This window comes from Netta rufina (genome assembly GCF_964035555.1).
Source record: "Netta rufina genome assembly, chromosome: 8".
NCBI classification, from domain to species: Eukaryota; Metazoa; Chordata; class Aves; order Anseriformes; family Anatidae; genus Netta; species Netta rufina.
Genome location: NC_140131.1, coordinates 12112210 through 12133661, shown reverse-complemented (window position 1 = coordinate 12133661; position 21452 = coordinate 12112210). Strand labels below are relative to the sequence as shown.

Genomic DNA, 21452 nt, shown 5'->3' with positions numbered 1-21452 from the left:
CAATGTTCAAATACAAAGGGACTGGTCACTGTAAGAGCTTTAGAAAAAAATGCAGTTACCACTGCACTTAGAACACCTTCAGTAGTTGTCAGCTGACACTTCAGGAATCCATGCAGCTTGAAATACGCACAATGGTCGGCTTATTCAGAATGCTTAAGTGCAGACCGAGGCAAAGAATGAGAATGTCAGATGAGAGCGAGTTATGAAACCTGTCAGCTTAACAAGCTAAGAGTCTGTTGCAAAGCAGAATTTGGAAAGTATCTAAGAATAATTTGTAAGATGTCATTTATAAGTGCTGATGTCTGTTGTTCTCTCGGGATGCTCAGGCACTGGGAGAAATTGTCTGTCTGCTTTCCAGTATTGGGGCTACTGAGGTGAGACCAGCTCATTCTCAGTGGGGCTGATGCTGACGTGCAGCTCACCGAGAACAGAACTGGCCCAGAGCTGCTTTGAAAAGACCATCTGCAAAGGCAAAGCTATCATACATGGCTAAATGCAGCTAGAGGTTGTGGTGTGTTAGGCCATTTGTAAAAAGTCCCTTTCCAGCTTTCCTGTGGGCCCCCTTTAGGCACTGGCAGGACCAAATTTATTGAAGTCAGTTGTAACATAGCTGAATGAGCATTTAAAAGAGCTAAGAATCCTTAAAAATAACTGCTAAAATGCAACATGAGGCAAGTCACTCCTGATAGCATGCTACTACAGTATTTAAGTTCCAGGTTAAAGCATAGTTTGTTTTAAAAGCTAGTCCTTTACTTTCCAGAGCCCCAGCATGTGAGAACGCTTCAGTTGGTTACCCGGTGAGTGGTGATACAAGTACACCTGCACTATCAGCTCACGTGGCAAGGGAGCCTGTGATTCTGGCAGCATGGAAGTGCAGCAAGTCAGAAGACAAAGCATGGTTGTGACTGTTTATTTTACTGAGATGCCAGGGTAGTTCTTCTGCAACTTTTCCCTTCCTAAGTCTATCTAGAATGTGTTTTGAAGCATTTAGAACTATAATTTGATCAACCCCTTAGTTTAGAGAAGAAGGCATTGCTCTCTTTGACTCTACCAACACCAAGCACCATTAGAACCTCTTGGCCAGGTAGGCTAAATTTAGCAGGGGGTGTAGATCTTAGAAGTGTGAAGAGTTTGCAGCTTGCCTGAAAGCTGGAGTCTGCTTTTTATGAGAGATTGCAGTCTGACCCCAGCAATTACCTGCTCTGTATGGTTTGGTAGCAGTATATGTGCTGCATGTGTAGAGTGGAATTGGTCCTTGAGTCTGGGAGATGGCCAGAGATGGGAACATGGTTTTTCAAAATGTTGGAGGCAAGGTGGGATACGTGGCAGAACTGGGCCTCATTTAGGATGACAAGGAGCCAGCCCACAGGATAACAGTTTTGTTGGTCTGCTTATAGAATAACAGGTTTATCTTGTAGACTGAGTCACAGGTATTATCAAATGGAAATCAAATGGTTAGAATGTGTTACTTGAATGGAGGTAATTGGAAACAAATCCTTCTTCTTCCTTGGGTACAGAGGGGAACATTTTAAGTTTTGATTAAAAAAATGAAAAACATTTAAGTTCTGATACAATACTAAAAAAAAACTTAGAGAAAGTGTTATGTGCCTCATGCTCCCATTTTTCTAAATTTTCTGGTTTGATACTTGCCTTAATACCTGTTGCAGTGGTACTGCCAAGTGCAGTGCTTGGAGAACACCTGATTGTGTACATAATACCACTCCATCTTGTACGTCATGGTTTGTCATTATGGTAGCTTTCTGAGGCTTATGTAGCTGATGCTGTAATTTTCCTATAAAAAGTACATTAACTGGTGTATTTCAAATGCATGCCCTTGACTGAAAGTCATCTGGGATAAAAATACACATTTGTATTTCATACAATACAAGCGTTGCAGTGTACTTCAAAAGGTGGCACAGTTGCAGTTGTTTTGCAAGTAAATCAGAGTAGCTGTTCCTGGTGTTGTATCCTGCAAATAGGAGCAGAGGTGCTACGACTTGTCTTGGGGCTTTTTAGAAAGTACTGTTTTTCTTCAACTTCCTTTTTATAGGTAAGCTATTAGCAGGGTTATTAACTATTTGATGACTTCTGGCAATAGCAGCCTTCCTTTTGAAAAAAATGACTGTCTTTTTGTGCTTGGTATTTTTTGCATATTGTAATAATAATTGGGAAACAAGACCCATTTTACCTATTTTACTTTATTGGTGTATAATTATGTGGTTGAGAAATTAAATACAATTGGAGACTATTCTGTTATAATAGCATTTTGATAAATGGTTACTGTAATCAAGTTGCTGTTACGAATTTTATAACAAATTTTCAAAATATGTGGTTAATGTATCTGAAAGATATTAGATGCTTTGGTTATCCTGCACAGGAGATGTTCTTTGGGTAACAGCAAAGCTATTTAGCAGCTGAATGGTTTCACCTGAGAAGCAGTGAGAGTTTCACTGGACTGATCATAGAATGGCTCAGGTTGGAGGGGACCTTAAAGCTCATCCAGTTCCAGCCCCATGGTACAGGGGGATGAATAGGCAGAGGAGGCAAGAAGGACGGAGTGATGGGCAGTAAATGAGTTTTAGCATGACTTTCTGAAGTGGCGCATGGAAGTTACTTGCCTACTCTTTAATTTTCTGGAGAAGTGTCTTGTATCAGCCAACAGTTACTGACCTTACTGGTCAGTCAATAAAAGGAGGAGTGTTGAGTTAAGGCTACTTGCTTTATGCTAAATGCAGTTTGTATTAAATGGCTTCACAGTAATTTAATTAAACCTCTTGTGCGTTTTTCCAGTATGTTAAGAGGAAGCAGTGCTAGGAGATGCATCAAAGTGTGGAATCTATTTGATTTTTCCTAGGGCTTTGTTTGGTACTGCTTACAAAGTTCACATCTTCACCTTTTGTTCCTGCCACATGAACTCATTCACACTTGTGCTGCAGCATGCTGGCCTTTTAATTTCATCCACTGAGACCCATCTGAAAAGATACAAAGAACAGTTGATATTTTTCATCTTAGACATGTTTGCAGATCCATTTCATATTACAGTTGCACAAATATTTCTATACACTGTTGTCACAAACACTAGTGGCAAATCCTTGGTGTGGTGTGCTGGGGTGGCGGCTGGGGGTTGGTTGTGACTTGGTAAGATCCCAGATTGTGCAAGGTCTGCCTGCTTCCTCCAGTTATTCCCAGTTCTAGTTTCCCTCTTGCAGTTGTAAGCCCACTGTTTTCTACTAATTCTTCATAATTTCCAGTCTGTCTCTTTTCCTAGTCAATACCCACTCACTTTGTTAATCTAAGTGCTCTCCTTACCCATCTGTTTGTGCTTAGCATTCCCCTTAGCCTGCCTTCATCACAGCTCTACCAAGCATGGAGGTAAGACAAACTCCTTGAAAAAAAACGTCAGCTGTCCTAACCAGTAAGAGGATTGGATTGTGGTGGTCGTTGTTTTTTTTTTTTATTTTTTATTTTATTTTATTTTATTTTATTTTATTTTTAATTCCATATTTGTACACAGAAATGACTAATTATTTTGACTGAAAATTGAGGGGAAAGGCAGCGGGGTGGGAGTAGCAGTACAAGGCAGATGCCTCAGTGTACGATTTCAGCACAAAATCCAATTTGGCCAAGATACAAGAAACTGAAAGCAGTTTAGGTCTTGTCTGTAAGGAAAAGAAATCTGATAAGAGTGCTTTTTTTTTCTAGAGTTCTGTTGTATAGGTACACTTGCATAATTTATGCTTGCTTTTATATAAATTGGCAGCCTTTTGTTAGAATTTGCCTAGGAAAGGCAAATTGCCTCTATCATAACTATTCTCCTATTAAATTCCCTAATGTGAGTAGCAGCCTTTTGATAACCTCCTGCTGACTGGAAGGGTTACAGAGGGACAGATGGGCACTGCTAGTCATTCTCCTATAACTTGCTGTTTTGACATTTCTCTTTATTTTACGGATTTAAAGAAAGAAGGGTCAATGTGAAACAGTGCAAAGAAGCTTATATGATGGAGAACAGGAGGATAAGCTTATGTTTATTTTCACACATTCGGTTATTTAAATACCAGATTCAGGTTATTCTTCTTCAATATAGGGTGGGATTTTTTGTTATTTTTTCCCCCAGAAGAACTAGAATCAGCTTTTTTTGGTAAGATTCTTTCTAAAGACCTTTTTTTTGTCTTGTCTCAGAATAGTTTTGTCTGGCCATGTGAATCTTTCTATTTTAAGGAAGAAAATGAGCATATTAAGCTATCCATTGCGGTTTGTCTCCAGTTTAGTGTGTTTTTGGTAAAGCATATACCCTGCCAGTTTAAAGTGATATGACTGTATAAAAACAAAAAAATGCGTTAATTTTTTTTTTTTTACCATTCTAAATTTTTCTTTTTTTTTCCTTTATTTTCTTTGTTTCATCTTGCTGTCCTGATATGAGATAAATATAAGTAGTATAACTCCTATTCCAACAAACTGTATTTGGCCATATGTAGTGTAATTTTACTGTGTCGGGGATAGCTGAAATCTGAGAATAGTTCCAGGCTGTGGGGCCTTTTAACACCTCTTTTTGCTCTTATTGCCTTTAGGCTTTCGTTATAGCTTTAAGTAACTTATGTATTATCCTTGGTGCAGATTGTTTCTATACTTTGAAAGCATTGCTTGTCTTTGATGTAATGCGAAATCAGAAAACTATAGTGCCTTCTTCACAAAACTAAATTCTTGCTAATGCAGCTATGTGTGGGAAGGGATGCTGGCATACTTGATGGTGATAGACTGGTGAATATAATTTGTTAAATGGAATTCATCCCTAATTTGGTAATGCCACTTTGCTAGGAGGTGATATGCTTTGTATGTGAAGATAAACCAAAGTCCTGATAATCTGAGGTCTGTCTGTGCAGATGCTCTTCCGTTCAAAGATGTTTTTTTTTCTTGCACAAATATTCCTGTAAGTGATTAGATTCCGTTTACGTGACTAGCTTCTGCAGTTTTCATTGGATACAACAATCGTTGCATTTTTAAAGATGTTCTAAATAACATACTGCTGCTCTACAGAGGATTTATGAATTGCTATTTTCTAGCACAGAGATGCCCCAGTTTTATTTAGTAGCATTAGCAATCCCTGAATATTCTTTACTTTTGAGGTACGCATTTAAGTAGTACTATGCAAGCTTAAAATTTGTATAGTCTAATTGCTTCTTCTGTCACTCAAGTAATGTGGTCTGGAATGTATAGCTGATAAGAAGGTAAATGGCATAATGAGCAGGAGATATGTAGGCAGTCAGAACACAAAAGGCTATTCAAGATACCTTTGGTATAATTTGATGTAGAAAATAGAAAACCAGCAGATATAACACCGCTCCCTCCACAAAGGGAGTGCAGCAAATTTTGTGTCCTGCTAGTGATTAAAGATTGTGTGCTTGTGTGCTTAATGTATGGATACCCTAATTGATAAGAATGTATGCCGTGCGCATAATAGGCCATAATGACAAACAGGAGACTGATAAATGTTACGCGTTTTCTTTGTTAAACCGCTCTAACGTAGAAGAATGAGTTACAGATCAACTCAGATCAAACACAGTTTGTCAACTCTGATGGAGTCTTAAGAGAAGTAGGATTTAGAAAGAGGTTTGACAAGAGCCACTTGGGCTCTCAGTTTTGTATATGTGCTCTGATACACCTCGAGGAGGTTCTTGGTACGCAGCTCTGCCCTGAAATGTAAATGGTGGCCAGCAGTTCAGAGTGCTTCTGGAGAGGCTCTGAAAGAAAGAGAGAATGTTTATAGGTTCAGAAATATGGCAGATTTTTCTATATACTTGCGTGAAAATCATAGTTATTTTAATAGTTACGTTGGGTACATTGTAATAGTTGTGTAGAAAAACACTAGGTCGCTGGAAACAGCATTTCAAAATTAGGGGGCTAGATTGGGATGAGATGCAGAGTAATTGAGTGACCATTGTGTCAAACCAGCTAAATTATAAACAGTCTTAAACTCAAATCATACCATCTTACTGTTATTGGTATGGATTTGTTTCGTTTTGTTTTCCTTCCTAGGAAATGTTCTATGTTTTAGTCTTAGTATTAAAGAGGCATGTGCAGAAGCGATGCTTCTTCTGAGGTATTACCATTTGAAACAGACAATGTAAAATCTGGCACAGTTTTTGTTTAAAGAATAAGATGCAATGCTTTAAAAAAATATATATATATTAAGGACTCCCCAGTTGTGTTGACAGAAAGAAGTATGATTACAGACTTGTGACTGAACTAGCAAATTGTGCTATCTTCCTTTCAGGCACGGTCCCACAGATCTAGAACAGAATGAAAATAAACCAGGAGGGGGTGACAGTGCGTGTGTGTCACACTTGTTCTTGTAAATGGCAACTAAACCAGTAACAGATTTGGGGATTTACTGTGGTATGGGACTTAAGAGTGCTACTGCCAGCAGATATCCGCAGCTGTAGTATCAGCACACAGGAAAATGTTGATCTTTATGACCACGCATATTATCATTGTGCACAAATAGAAAGAGATTATTGGTTCCAACTCAGAAGAATAGGAAGAGAACAGATAATTTCTCATTATATAAAAATGATTCATTATAATCTAGATGAGATGAACGAAGTATTTTATTTTCTAGGGTTGAATTGATGTGGAAGGCTGTGATTATTGTCAATTGCCATAAAATATGCAACAGCAAATAAGTATTAGAGACTTTTCTGTTCCAAGGGTCTCTTTCTTTCTACCACACAGGTATGAGATTTTTGTGTCTTTTTTTTTTTTTTTCAAGTTGTATATAATGTTAATGTATCCATTGGAAGTACAAGATATATAGAGCACCACCACACAATTACAGTAGAGGCTGTGGTGCTTTGCTCCTTTCAGGTCCTCTATGCAGATACGCCCCATATGTGCCTATATTGAACTCTTCTTTAATGCTGCTTTTCTAGCTTAGGGCTATGTTGAATGTACTTTCTCTCTCTAGCTGTGTGTGTGTTTCTTAGTTCTTGGGATTCCTTTAAATCCTTTAAATAATTGACTTGTACGTGGTTCCCAGATACCCAGGGCTGGCTTAACCCAGTTAAGAAATGGGTTATCCTACATATTTAGGAAGGAACTGTCTTCAAGTGTTTGTATCAATCTTTGTAAATTTGTTTGCCCTGTTGCAGGAGGTTTTTTGTACACACAAGTCAGTATTTACTAGCCTATTTGCTAAGTAGGCTTCTGGTTAACTTAATAATCTGACTGCAGTGTTAATTAGGGAAGTCCACACAAAGCTGTGTAATGCTTCAGTCTGACTGTGAAGAAGTGCTGCACTGATTAATGTATGACCATTCCCTATAAGGTTTCAGTATCACTACTTGTGTCTCACTGCTTACCCCTCTCTCCCTATGGGAGACGCATTCAGAGTCTTTCTTTAAAGCTTTGTCTCCATCTGTGTTACATTCTACATTCATCTGTAATTTCTCACTCCTTCATTTTTAGTGGGCTTCACACACACCAGACCACGTTGTTTCTTAGCTAATTCTTTAGAGTCTTTATTGCAATATTTGCTTTTTTAAAGGTTGATTTTGTTCCCTGAAGAAAGCTTTAATCCTCCTAGAGTGTTTAGTTTCCCTTGCACACCTTACTCGAATTCATAAATACTTTAAGAGTGGTGTCTAAAACATAAGATTAGGCTTCCAGTGAACTTCTCAACCATGGAATATATATTTGTGCTAGGTGAAAAAAAATCATTCTAATTAGTTTTGAAATAGAAAGAAATAGTTTATTTTCAAGATGTTTTTGCCAAATGAACTTCTAAGTTGATGAATTTAGAACTCAGTAAGTTATCTTTTTTTTTTCTAGTTTTTAAGCAGTAATCAAGGTGCAGTCGTTTCAGTGTATCCTGATTAAAGGTTTGTTTTGGAGTTTGGTGGTATTTTTTGGTCAGTTTAGTTTTTGCAAAGCAGGTAACAAAAAGTTGGGACTAGGTATTTTTTTTTTTTTCCCCACCTTGGGTTCTTCTAATGTGATACATTATTTCTTCTGTTTCAGATATCTTCTTGCTCTCCCAAAAGGCCACCAGGCACAGCAGGGGGGGGTTTCTTTCCTGCAGGGAGTAAAATAGGGTTGGTTTGGAGGAAAGGAAATTAGGGGAGAGAAAGTATACAAAGCAGTTAAAAGCCTGCTATTGCTAGTTTGGCCGTTCCTGAAACAACTTACACAAATGCCCATTTCTTATGGACTGGTAAAGTAATGAAAATTTTTGAGATCAGGATTTCTTCTGTTTGACGTCCAGTTGTATATAGTATCTTACGCTTTTCCTGTATTTTAAGTTTTACCAACATTACTGAGCAATGGCATTTTTGTTGTGGTATGATTTTTTTTTTTTTTTTCTTTCAAAAATCTGTCAAAATCTGTCTTTTTGTAGTTACGTAAAGTTACTCTTAAAGGGATAAATAGGAAAGATAACTACAGGTTTAAGTAACTGAGAACATACCAGAGTACTAAAAACAGAAGAAATTTGATATAGAGGGGGGAGAAAACAGCCAGAAATCAGTTCATATTGGAGCTCTTCATGGAGTCTTATGTTCTGGGTATGTTTCTGGTACAGCTAGGTAGCTGCTGTGCCTTTTTGCTTATTCTTTCCAGTCATATACCTCTAGGGTTTTCAAATATTTTTCCTTGCCTTCATGTTTTTCCATTCTTTATTTGTCTTTTATTTTGACAGTTTCCTGCTTTTTGTTAAGTTCAGAAATTCCACTGAATAATTGAAATCTCATTTGATTTAGTTAGCCATGTAATAGAATTTGTGATACTTCATTTAACATCATTGTAGAAATATCTTTTATTATTGAATTTCACTATAACCAGATATAATTAATCTGTTCTGTTCTTACCTAGATGAATTTGTATTTTGAATTGCTAACATGATAGGGAATTCATTTTCAACTCTTACCAGTATGATACTATTAGTAGGTTCAAAGTAAACAAGACAATTTCCCAAGGCTTTTTACATTTATAATCCAAATATAATAATGGTGTAGAAAGACAAATGTGGAGAAACATGTCAGCTTGTGGTTTGCACCGTGACATTACTGAATTTTCAGTATGAAAATAAGATCACTCTAATTAATTTAATAGAAGATGAAGAAAGATTCGGTAATCTCTATTCCATAGGGATCTGTGGTGCCTCCGTAATACCAGCTGTTCTTAGGTTATATGTGATTCCTGGTGTGATTCTTCATTAATGGCTGTTAGGTATTGGCACTGGTGCCTGTACTCCAGCGACAGCTGGAAGCAGGGTGCTTTTTATTCTGTACATTTACTTATGCCTTTCCATGTCAAAATTGGTTCACTTCCACTGTAAACAAAGTATTTTTGCTTGTTTTCCTTGTGAGAAGAATAGGTTGGATGTGAACTCTGGAAAGCATGTCACTTAATTAACGGTAGATCAGGGATTTAGAGCTAATGTAGATTTTAAGTTGGTGAAAGTTGAATAGCAGAATAATTATTTTTCACTATGTATCTAATTATAAAATATATTTAATAAAGTATTTCATAATTCATTGTAATCTATGTTTTTCACTACTTACTTTCTTGTGTCTCTTGAAGTATCTTCTGAGGTTTGAATACCATGACTCCTTTGTGAATAGATTTTCTCGCGTATCGTGAGTGTACTATACCAAGTCACTTAATCCAAGGTATTTTACATTTGAAACCTGAATTAGCATTTCACATTCTTAATTACTTTATAACATACTGTTCTTTATGTAGGACACTTGTAAAACTGGTAATTGCTTCAGGAAAGCCTCTTTACTATATACTGCTGCATTCTTCTTATTTTTTAATGAAATAACTTACATGTTTTATTGATGTCCTTTGTCCTTTTCTCAACAGTTTTCAAAATCTTGCTAATGTGATGGCATAAACTAGTAAAAAGGCATTTGGATTACCTCATGGATGTCAGCAATGGTGTTTGATATTGTTAGAGTGGTGCAGTGGGAGTCTGCTGTATGAAACATCAGAAGTTTATATTTCTTCTAGTTTTGCAATGGTAAGATTTTATGTTTTGTTATAAGTAAATAACAGTTTGTTCTGTAAGATTTCTTTCTTTAGCAAATAACAGCAGCAAATTAGTTAAGATTTTTGTCTTGTATATTATTTCTAATTTGTTGAGTTTAACAGTAGTTTCTTGCCAAAGTGTACGTTAGAACTTGTTTTATTTTATTTTTTCAATATCCGTTTCAAATGTCAGTTACTGATCCTTATGTATGCTAGGCTTAATTACAAAACCTAAGTGAAATGGAGTATCTAAATGACCTTGTTTTTCGTGTTTGGGTTCTTCCTCAAATGAAAATACTCTCTAGAAAGCACTGAGCTTGTACATTAAAGGGGAGAAAATATGGGCAAGTTGATGCATGCAGAAAATAGTTACGAATAACTATTGTAGACAACATATCATTAGTTTTTTTTTTTTTTTTTTTTTTTTACCTCTTCAGCCCAACTACTGATGTTTTCCCCATTTGCTGTCTTGCTATTTATATTTGCTTCTAAGACAGAGTTCATTGGACAACCTGCACTTTGTCCTGAATTGAACAAAATGGAAGTTAATAGGATAGCAGTTGTTCACACCTGTATGTCCCGGAATACAAACAGCACTCCTTTACAGACATAGATACTCATGTAGGACAGCAGGAGTAAGCAGGAGGGTTTTAGCAGTACAAATAAAACTCAGTTTGGGGATCATTTGAAATTTCCATTTCATAATTGTTTTTTTTTCGTTGTTGCATGGTTGGTTATGCAGCACATCCTTGTCAGTGTTCTGTAAAGGAGAAGTACTTAAAAAGGGGGAAAAAAAAAAGGGAAAGTCACGTGCAGTGTGGTTCAGCCAGTCCACTCTTCTTTTCCAGCAGCACTGCTGGCGCGTTGCTTTTCAGGAAGTGTGTGGCTGAGAAAAATGCTGCTGTTCAAGTGCCTGTCCTTTAGTATTATCCTAGCAGTTCAACAGCGAGAGTGGCTAGGGCTAGCCATTATTCTACGGCAGGAAAGTAGGAGTGTTTTTCCTTGCTTTGTCCTGAGTTTTGGAATGTAGGGAAGATTCCAGAACATCTGGGAGGAGCAGTGCAAGAATTCTATGGTATAAACATCACACTTTTCTACAGGCCTTCCACTCCAACTACTACGGCATGTCTTGGATGAAGGCCTTCCAAAACCTGGCTCTGCCCCTACTGAGGGGAACAGACAGGAGAAAGAGCTCTTTCTAGCATAGTGTAACATACAGTGTGCTAGGGGTCTGTTCTGAAGTTCCTGGTTCTAAGTTACCAAATAATTTAGACTGTAAGCTCTGAGGGCTGCACTGGACTTGACAGTGGTGATTTTGACAGTATTGCTTTTTGGTGACTTGTTAGATACCTTTGGGGAATTGATTAATGTTGCTGTACGAAGCAGAATACTGTTTTGTCTAAAGATTCATAGCAACAGTTCCCCATATTACACAGTACCATCTTAACAAAAATATGCTATGTTGTGTTGAATTTCCATAGTATGCATTATTTACTTGAACAGGTAAAACAGGTTAAAAAAACACAACTCTCAAACAATTCTGTCTTCCTGTCTTTGTTTGGTATCCTAAGAGCTTTTTTTTTTTTCTGTCTTCGCTTTCCTTTTTGATTGGCCTGCTTTATGAAGCTTAGAGTTGCCATGTTTTATACAAGGTACAAAGAACCTGCCCTATAGTTGAAAAGTGACCTTAAACAATGCTATGCTCAAATATTTTTACCTGAAAAAGGAATTGCAGCAATGACTCTACAGAGAGATGTGTTGCTGAATTTAAATTTATATCGTTGCTGTGTGTGATTGATTCAGATTTAGCAAGTTCTGTTCAGTCCTAGCCAAATTAGAACTGTTCGTAACTGGTACTAATAAAAATTGTATTTGGGGTTTTGCTTTGGAATGTATTTAGAAAAATGAAGATCCTTGTGAATTAGAAAAAATACGTATTTTCAGTTAATCCACTGCAATCATGTTTTTAAGTAAATATTAGAAATTTGGAAGTCTTCTATCTTATTCACATTTATTATTTTGGGTTAGAGTTTTCTGTTCAGTACTTTGGAAGTCTGTGTTTCCAGCTTTACGCTTGAGATTTTAAAACAGAACTTTTTTTTCTGTTTTAACTGGGACCAAAGAAACTACTGTCCATAGTACCTAATTGATTGTTGATCTGGAGCTAAACTACTGAGCACTGACAGTATATAGCTCCAACTATAGCCGAGGTACTGTATAAGGTATTGTTTATGCTGTCATAATTAGAATTAACTAATAATGATAATCTGTCTGTTCTCTTCAGATTAGCAAAATTTATCCTTCCCACCAGCCTTCAACTTGTCTTGCTAGTTGAAAAGCTAGAGAGAAGAATTGTATGGCTATTGCTCAGTCAAATGCTGCTAAAGCCAGAAGCTTGAGAGTAGCATTTCCATATTCCGTAATTACTTATGTCAATTTATGGCTTTAAGTATAAAAACAGTTTGCTTGTTTTTTTTGGTGGCTGTTTGTGGATTGCTACCAGTAATACATTAGGATTAGTCTAATTTTGTATTCAGTGATTTTCAGAGTTTACAAGCTTTATATTAACAAAGCTAAATGTTAGGGGTTTTTTCATATTACTATAGTTAAAGAGAAACATTTTATTCATGAGCATTGCTTGTATGTATAGCTATATCAAACAATATTTTAGCATGTTTCTTTTACTATGAAAAACTTCTTGTACTAAGAACACCTAAGCAGACAACGTTATTTATAATTACTATTACAATTACTATTAATTGTCAAACTTCAATTGCTTAAGAGAGGTGTACTGGACTTGTCCCATTCTCTCTTGTCTACTCTATGACCAACTGACACTAAATAGTAGAATTCTGAGAATTTGTGCTCTTATTTTTGTTCTCTTGTTGAAGATTTAAAAAAAAAAAAAAAAAACACCTCATGAAACAATTTTCTTCCATTTGTCATTTTCTGCCTTTGAAGAAGCATGTAAAAGGTTTGATTCCATATTTAAAATGTTAAGCTTTCACATCATATGTTAGTGAAACAGGTTCCTAAAATCTGGAATTCAGATAGATGGAAAAGGGGATGGTATGCTATTATGTACAAACGTGAATCTATTCATTATCATGGATATTATGACAGATCCGTGGTGATGTGGAGTTTGACATGTTGAATTTTTAGAGATGAATAAAAAAGGTATAAGAGTGAAGTGACTTTTATGAAAAAACGTTATTTTCAGATTATGCTCCTACATTTTAGCCAGAAATCTCAAATATACTCTCAAACTAGATGTTTTAAACTTACCATTGAGTCTGAATTTACTTAAATCCCATGTAGGTGATGATTCATCAACTCCGTGAAAATTTGGAAAATGGAGAAGGCTTGGAAGGACAGCATTCTAGTACTTCAGAGGAGATTGAGACAGTAGAGCCAGGCTTTTAGTTCACGTCAATAGTGCAAAAATGAGAGATGGTGATCAAAAATTGAATTAGGAGAGGTCCCACCTGGATATAACAAAAGTATTTTCCCTATGAAGACAATTAAACACTGGAACAGGTTGCCCTGAGGCTGTACTCAGAGGTTTTCAAGATCCAACTAGATGTAGTCCTATGTAACCTCGTCTGAATTTTTTGAGCAGGAGATTAGACCTGAGTAATTTTTTTTTTGTTTTAAGCAACAAGTTGAACTAGGTGACCTTAGAGGTCTTTTCCAACCTAAACTTCTTAATGTCCTAATTCATTGGCACATAAAGGAATCATATTATTACAATGAATAGACATGTTCGGTTTTACATTAGATAATGTGGTAATATGTTCTTCAGAATTGCTATATCTGTAGGTGGTTTTGTATTTTTTTAATTTTTGTTTATTTTTTTTTTTAAGGTTTCCCAATGAGTGGATCATGATGAACATACTTTAGGGACTTGCCATAGTATGGCTGCTTCTCGATCTACTCGTGTTACAAGATCAACAGTGGGTTTAAATGGTTTGGATGAAAACTTTTGTGGTCGAACGTTAAGAAACCGTAGTATTGCTCATCCAGAGGAAGTTTCACCCCATCCTCAAGTACGATCGAGGTCACCAAAGAAGAGGCCAGAGTCTGTGCAAACTCAGAAGGGAAGTAACGGTGGAAGAACTACTGATTTGAAACAACAGAGTGCTCGGGAATCATGGGTGAGCCCTAGAAAGAGAGGGCTTTCTACTTCAGAAAAAGATAATGTTGATAAACAAACTGTGGAAAATTGTGAGAAAAGACAAGGAGAACCTGTATCACCAGTATTGAAAAGAATTAAGCGCTGTCTACGTTCGGAGGCACCTAACAGTTCAGAAGAAGACTTGCCTACTAAAACAGAGAAGGAATCATTGGAGCGTAAAAGTTTAGTGTCGGACAATGATGCACTCTCTCCTGGGACTAAGCGAGCTTGTCGATGTCTTATATTGGATGATTGTGACAAAAGGGAAGTTAAAAAGGTGAATGTGTGTGCAGAAGGATTTAATAATTCTGCAGTAGTTGAAGAAATCGCAGGCTACCAGACTGTCAATGGAGTTGGTGAGAGAGACTCAAATTCTCTAAACTGTGATGACTGTCAGTTTGATGGGAACGCTAAGCAAAACAATGCTGGCTCCTGTATGCCCAAGGATAAAACAGTAGCAGAAAATGGAAACTCATTTGCCCATTCTTCATTGTTGCTTAATAGCAGCAAGGAGGACAGTGTTGTAGACCATTATGTGCCTTGCACAAACTCTCAAGAACAGGTAAAGTTAGAGGACCACAAAATAATAAATGACTGCTTGCCTGAAGAGCATGCTAATCAGGCAGATGAGCCAGCTACGGGGTCCTTTTCTGAAATCCAGTCATCTTTGTTGAGGGATTCTGAGGAGGAAGTAGATGTAGTAGGAGATAGCAGTGCCTCTAAGGAACAGTGTGCTGAAAACACCAATAGCAACCCGAATACTCATCATGACAGTGCATCAATCTCAGGCGAACCTGAACCACATTCTTCAGTGCTGGACTGTGTTTCAGCTCAAATGACATCTATTTCAGAACTTCAAGAACACAGATATACATTGAGAACTTCACCACGAAGGGCTGCCCCTGCCAGAAGTAGCCCTACTAAAAATAACTCTCCTTGTAGAGAAAACGGACAGGTTGAGGAAAATAATCTTAGTCCCACTGAAAAGAATGTACCTGTAGGTATTAATAATATCAATGGATCTCCCAAAAACTCTGAAGAAATTAAACAGAATGAAAAAGAGAGGAATTGTAATACAGACCATGGGAGTGATGGACTACGAAAGCCACTTTCTGAGGCTAGGCTTGTTGCTGGATATATACCATCTGCCAAAGAGAGTGCCAACAATCACACTGCAGAGGATGATGAGGAAGAGCCTGATGTGTATTACTTTGAATCAGATCATGTGGCATTGAAACACAACAAAGAGTATGTGTAACTATGGTAACCATGAATTCTGCTTTTGTTTCTTACAAAAATACGTAAATTAATAAGTATTTGAAGTACTGTCACAAAAACTTAAATGCTTTATAATTTTCATAGTCTTCAATCTTAATTTTTCTTCCTTGTTTCTACCCCAAACGAAATTAAACTCCCTATTCAATATGCAGTATGGTACAGCAATGTGGTTTATACATTTCTAGTGATATGGGTTCTTTGGCTAGAAATTGTTTTTGGAAGCACATCTGTTATCTCTTTTCTCTAGAAAGCTAGCTGGAAGCAAAACAAAGAATCTATGACCCCCTAATTAGAAACAGTTCAGTTACCTATCAGCGTATCTAATAGACACAGCACAGACAGCTTATGAAGCTGACATTCTGTTGTATATAGAATTTAAGGTTAGATACCTTGTTTTCATGCTCATGGGAAAAAAACTTTGTTACCATATTAAGGAAGGTCAATTTTTTAAACACAGCAATTTGAGAAATTTCTGCAGAATAAGTTGTGTTACACTGTTGTTTATATTCATTTAAATGTAAATATAAACACGTTCTGATTATTATTAGAAAAGAGTACTGATATGTTTTTATATTTATCATCTAAATGTCTGTAAGTAGAGAACTGCGGTAATTGTAAATACATGGTAACTGTGACAGTGATCTTTAAAACAAAAGGGTGCTTTTCTCAGTGAAGAAACTTTATGTGGAGAAAATTTGTCTTCAAATAATAGATCGTGGCAGTTTTTATTTCACAGTCTTTGTTACAAATTTGACTTCTGTGTGTTTTGCTGTTTAGTAGATGCTCTGCATTTTGTTGTGAGTACTGAGGGGCCAAATTCAGATAATCTTCAGTTTGCTTTATGTAGAGAGCTAAAGATATCACTAGTAGTTTTTGTAATAATCACAGCACAATCATTATGAATAGGGGGCATAAAGCGGAGATGATTGTTTAATCCAGCAGAAGTTTGCCTGTTTTGGGGGGGGATGCTAGAGTTGTATTATTTTTATGATGAAATTTTGCTCAATATTGGATATGAATGCATTATTTTAATCAGAGAAAATTATGGATTAGAGCATGGTTGACACAAACTATCATTTTAAAATAATGATGAACTATCTGTAGCTTCAGCCATCAGTCCAAAGTACATGGACACTTGTTCTGCTAGATAGAATTGTAAATGGAAAAATTGTAAATGGGAAAAATGGACTGTTGTCCTTTGAAATTTTTTAATCTGTATATTGGATGACTTTACTAGTTCTGTTAGTACAAAAATATAATAGTATTGTATCCACTTATTTGGTATTTATTAGGAAGAGTGATGAAGATTAGATCAGATTTTTAGATGTAGTTTCCATTTTAACATCTTCCAAATTAAACATGTCCAAAATGCACAGTTCTTTAAATCAAAATCCGAACTTGAAGGTAAATATGGGGGGGGGAAAAAAGTTTTGTTTTTCCCCTAACAATTAAACACAGATCTAAAGTGTTCTTGAAAAAAATCAGGAATATGCCCTAGTGTTAGCTTTTGAATATAGACTGTTACAGTATATATCATATACTACATACCGTATATATATATATATACTATATATATCATATACTATATACGTAGTATATATATCATATACTATATAATATATATAGTATATACTGTTATATACTCTGAAAATGTGACGAATTGTTCACACTGGCAGACTGTTTGTTAGAGCTTTTGAAATTGGATGTTTGTACAGGTCACCTGCAATCAGGACTTGGTAGCTTGCTATTAACTTGCTGTCTGAATGCAGAACTCCGAAAAAAGTGCTGGTTTTTATCCTATTTTATATTTTACTGATATTTGGTGGTAAAACCAAGTCAAAAGTAGAATTCTCTCCTAGATCAAGAAAGTCATCCCTACTATTCAGAAGGGAAGCATGCTTCTGAAGGTAGTATTACTTAACTGGATGTTCTTTTCCCTTTAAAAGCATGTTGTTATTATTGGAAAATTACAAGCAGCTTTGGGGGGACTGTAGGGCTTATATTTGAAAGAAAATAAATCTAGTATTCTGATGGTTCCTCATGATAATGTGATCCTTCTAAAGAACTTAAATCTATATTTGGTAATCCTTTATCTGGAACTTCATAGTTCAAAAGTTAATCAAATACAGTGCAATACATTCTTTTAAAGATTAAAAATACATCAACATTCATTACAGGGTACTCTTAATTCATGTGTTAGGTTTTGAATTGTGTATTGATTTTACCCCTGTTTAATCTCATATGGTGATTATTTTCAAAAATGGTAGATTGAAAAAAAGAGGTGTTAGCAGAAATGTTTTCCTTGATGTCCCCTTTTTGGGAGACCAAGAATTCCAGGGTTCCCTTGCCATCAGGTACAGGCTATTCATTTTGCCTTGGATAGTTTTGGTTAAACAAAGTATGCTAGTCTTAGGCTTCTTAGATCTGCACACGGTATACAGTTTTGTTTTTCTGTCCTCCATTAGTTTGTGATTAAACTTGTCTTTATGGATGATATTTTCCTTTGGTTTATGTTTCTGTTCACTTTTAAAAGCAAACTCAGAAAGGCATTAGCATCTTGGCTGGGTTCAGGAGACAGATTTCTCCAGTAAGCCATTAATACTGTTCTTTGGATCCGCCACAGAGGGGAAAAAATCTATATTCCTCTGAGATGTAGAATCAATTTATGTCTATAGACTTAAATTATTTCTTGTTTCATTACATAGTTTGATTAACACACATTCATACAGCTGATTTTCACTCTCCAAGAAATTATTGCAACATTGATAAAATATGAATATACCATAACCTTCAACAGCTGGTGATGCGACTTGCTATAAGAAAAACAAGTGAATGTATATTGTGGTATTTTGTATGAGTATCTGTTGTATTTTGAATGTTAACATCTTTAAGCAACATTCATATGTTAATATTTCTGGGAAAACTGGATGATATGATAGGAAAAATAATTATCACAGAAAGCAAATTATGGAATATTATTTTGACCTTCTCTCAGAACAATATTGGATGCTCCACAAGCTCTTTAATAGGATTTTTCCATCCTACAAAGAAGGATCCAAGATCTCTAAAAAGAAATCTTACTGCAGTGTTAGACATTCATGTAGACGGTAACAGGCTGATCTGGGGGTTGTATAATTGTGAAGTATTGTTAATTTTCCTGTGATTGAACACAATTTGATTTCTTGTGTATTGTAATGCCTCAGAAAAAGATACGGTTTGGTGAATGTTTGAGAACTCGGCTTTTATTTTGTAGCTCAGAAACCTTTACATCATCTTTTGAGATACTTCCATTAAAACAACTTGTTGTTTTAATTTTTACATTGCTAAACTTTATACTCTGCGTTTAGTGTTTTGCATGTGTCCTTTATCAGTAGTGTTGAATATCTCTTTGCTGTATCTTTTTATAGCCTAATTGTTTCTTACAGTGCATTAGCTTATTTTAATTTTCTGTCTTCGCATTATTTTCTTTTCAGTGTATTTTACCCTTTGTCCTGTGTTTCATTTAGTGTTCTTTTGTTTGTTTGTTTGTTTGTTTTCTTCTCTTAATCTCTTTGCAAGTTTGCACTGTTTGGCAGGTACCAGGTTATAAGGGACAAATTTTGCTTAGCGCTCTTCTGGAGTTACTGAGGGCTTTAGGTGAAAATGTGATCGAGTTTCCATGTGTATAAGATTCATGTGTATTTCCAAGATAATGTAAATTGTGGTTTGCTTTGTAGGAAGCACTTAGGCCTGTAGGTAAGCCCATTGAAGTACAAGAATTGTGCATGAAGATGCCTACAAGCATTACGTTGCAAGAAATAGTACCCTGTGTTTATTCAGTAAATAAATATTCTCATATATCTTTGTTTTCATTTATTACTTTGTAATATTTAACATTATATTAGTTGTACTGACATTTAATCTGAAGACAGATTAAAATGAATTATTTTAATACATCTCTTAAAACCCAGTCTTGTGAATTCTTACTGCGGGTTTTATTGTTGCAGAGGCCTTGGAAACTTGGACTACATTGGATAGTCCAATAAGATGTAATTGACTATTTATAGAAATACTGTAAATTTATTTGGATGTGTTTAACTTTCAATATTACATGAATGTGAGAAACCAAAGAAACATCTGTGGCATTTTCTGCAGTACTAGATTTGTATTTTATTCAGTGAGTCAGGAATGTTTCTGCCTAATAAATCAGATTTTAGAAGTTTGTCTTATTGCACTTGACTTGCTAGAATACAGTCTGGTGCATCTTGTTATACCAGTTATTTATTTGTTATGCCTAGGTCTTCTTGAAGTGTAACTCTAACATAATTTTGTAGCAGTCTCTTTCATTAAGCTGAATTTCTGTTATTCCCTACACCATCTTTTTTCTTTAACCAGCTTGTAACAAATATTAAAAATCAAGTTACTTCTCGGTGAATATATTTTATGATAAAATCTCAATGTCTATCTTCCAATGTATATTGGTTAAGAATAAAAATACTCTAACTACTGTATTTTATCCTCATGCTTTCAGATATATTGAGATATATATGTCAGAGTTAAGGACAAATGTATCATACAGTATGAATTTATTTTAATGTACAGATAAGATAGTCTAACATTCCTTTGTAGTGAGGGTATGTAGCTATGAGTAGCTAGTACTACAGAATAAATTATCCTTCTCTGTTACTTTTCAGAACATCTTTGTCTTGTCTTCCTGTGCAGCATACAGTTTTATTCTGAGGAGACTGGGTTTTAGATTGTTTCATCATCTTCAGGAGCACAGGGAATTGGTGCATATCAAGTTACTTTTCAGTAGCAGTTTTTATTCCATACTGAGGTGGAGAGCGCTAGGAGAAGGCAATTGTTTTGTAAATACGTTACCTCTGATTTCTCTATAGGAGAATATTCAGCAGCATTGATGAAGTATAAATTTTAGTGTTGAAGAGCAGTAGAAATTAATTGCTAATTTTAAAAAAGCATATATGCCATATGTATTAGATCAGAATGTGTTTTAATTCGTGCTTAGTCTGCTCCATCATAAAGTGGTATGGCACATAGCATTACTTTTTTTTTTTTTAAATTATATCTTAATGTAAAATTTAAGCATACATGATAACCACCACCCCCAAAGGAGTAGGTTCTGTTCTCTGGTAGATGGATCTATATTCTCAGTAAGTAACAAAACATTAAATCGGCTTTAAGTTAAAAATCTCATTTCATGTAGAATTTGAATGCTGCAACTAGTTCATCTGCAAAGTAGAAAAATAAGAAATCAATTAAATACTCCTAGTATGAGTTTCTGATCAACTGCAGAGTGGTAGTGCAGATAATTGTGTTACTAAATCATATCATGCTACTGTAATGGGCATCCAACCAGATTTATTAATCAAATTGTGGTTATATTTTACATCAGCTTAAAATATTCAGGTTTATTTTTTTTGCCTGCATTATTATGTTTTATGACATCCTTCCTATATACTTATCAATGGAAAAAGTTGTAAATGATACAAAATTATTACGAGATCAAAGAAATGTTTAGTAAGAGTATTAATCATAGAATCATGATTTATAATTACATAAACTGCCCAATAAACTCTAAATAATGAAGTTTGTAAGAGGTAATGTCTTGGGCGTGTGCAACATCTGCTTTTTTCTCACCAGTAATAGGCTTATCCCAGCAGCTATTAAATGTCAAGTACATATGTCGAATTCATTTTTCTTTCTCTGAATATATTTGTCTTGCTGTCAGCCACAGTTCAATCCTGGTGAACAGCACTATCAACCCCAGAGCGATCCTCATTTAAATAATGCATCCTGTGGAAATCAAAGCTTGATTTCTCTTGGATTAGTGTCCTTTGCTCCTTGAATTCTCTTCTCGTTTGCCTGATACCTGCTTTTCTTTCTTCTTACTACTCTCACATCCAAGAGTCCTCTGTTGTAGCTTCCTGTCCTGGGAGAGACTGCTTACCTGCTGACTGACATGGTGGTAGTGCGTGCG

General features: G+C 35.7%; 1 protein-coding gene across 4 annotated transcripts in view; it reads left to right on the top strand.

Annotated features, from left to right (window-relative positions):
- ZZZ3 (zinc finger ZZ-type containing 3) overlaps nucleotides 1-21452 on the top strand; it is a 60435-nt gene that overhangs the window by 15639 nt on the left and 23344 nt on the right. For all 4 annotated transcript variants that reach the window (XR_014618684.1, XM_084291499.1, XM_084291497.1 and 1 more), the window contains exons 2-3: nucleotides 9859-10015; nucleotides 13887-15445. Coding sequence is in view for 3 of the 4 variants with exons in the window: in XM_084291499.1 (XP_084147625.1) it covers nucleotides 13938-15445 (1508 nt within the window). In the remaining variant the exon portion in view is untranslated. The remainder of the gene's footprint in view (nucleotides 1-9858; nucleotides 10016-13886; nucleotides 15446-21452) is intronic.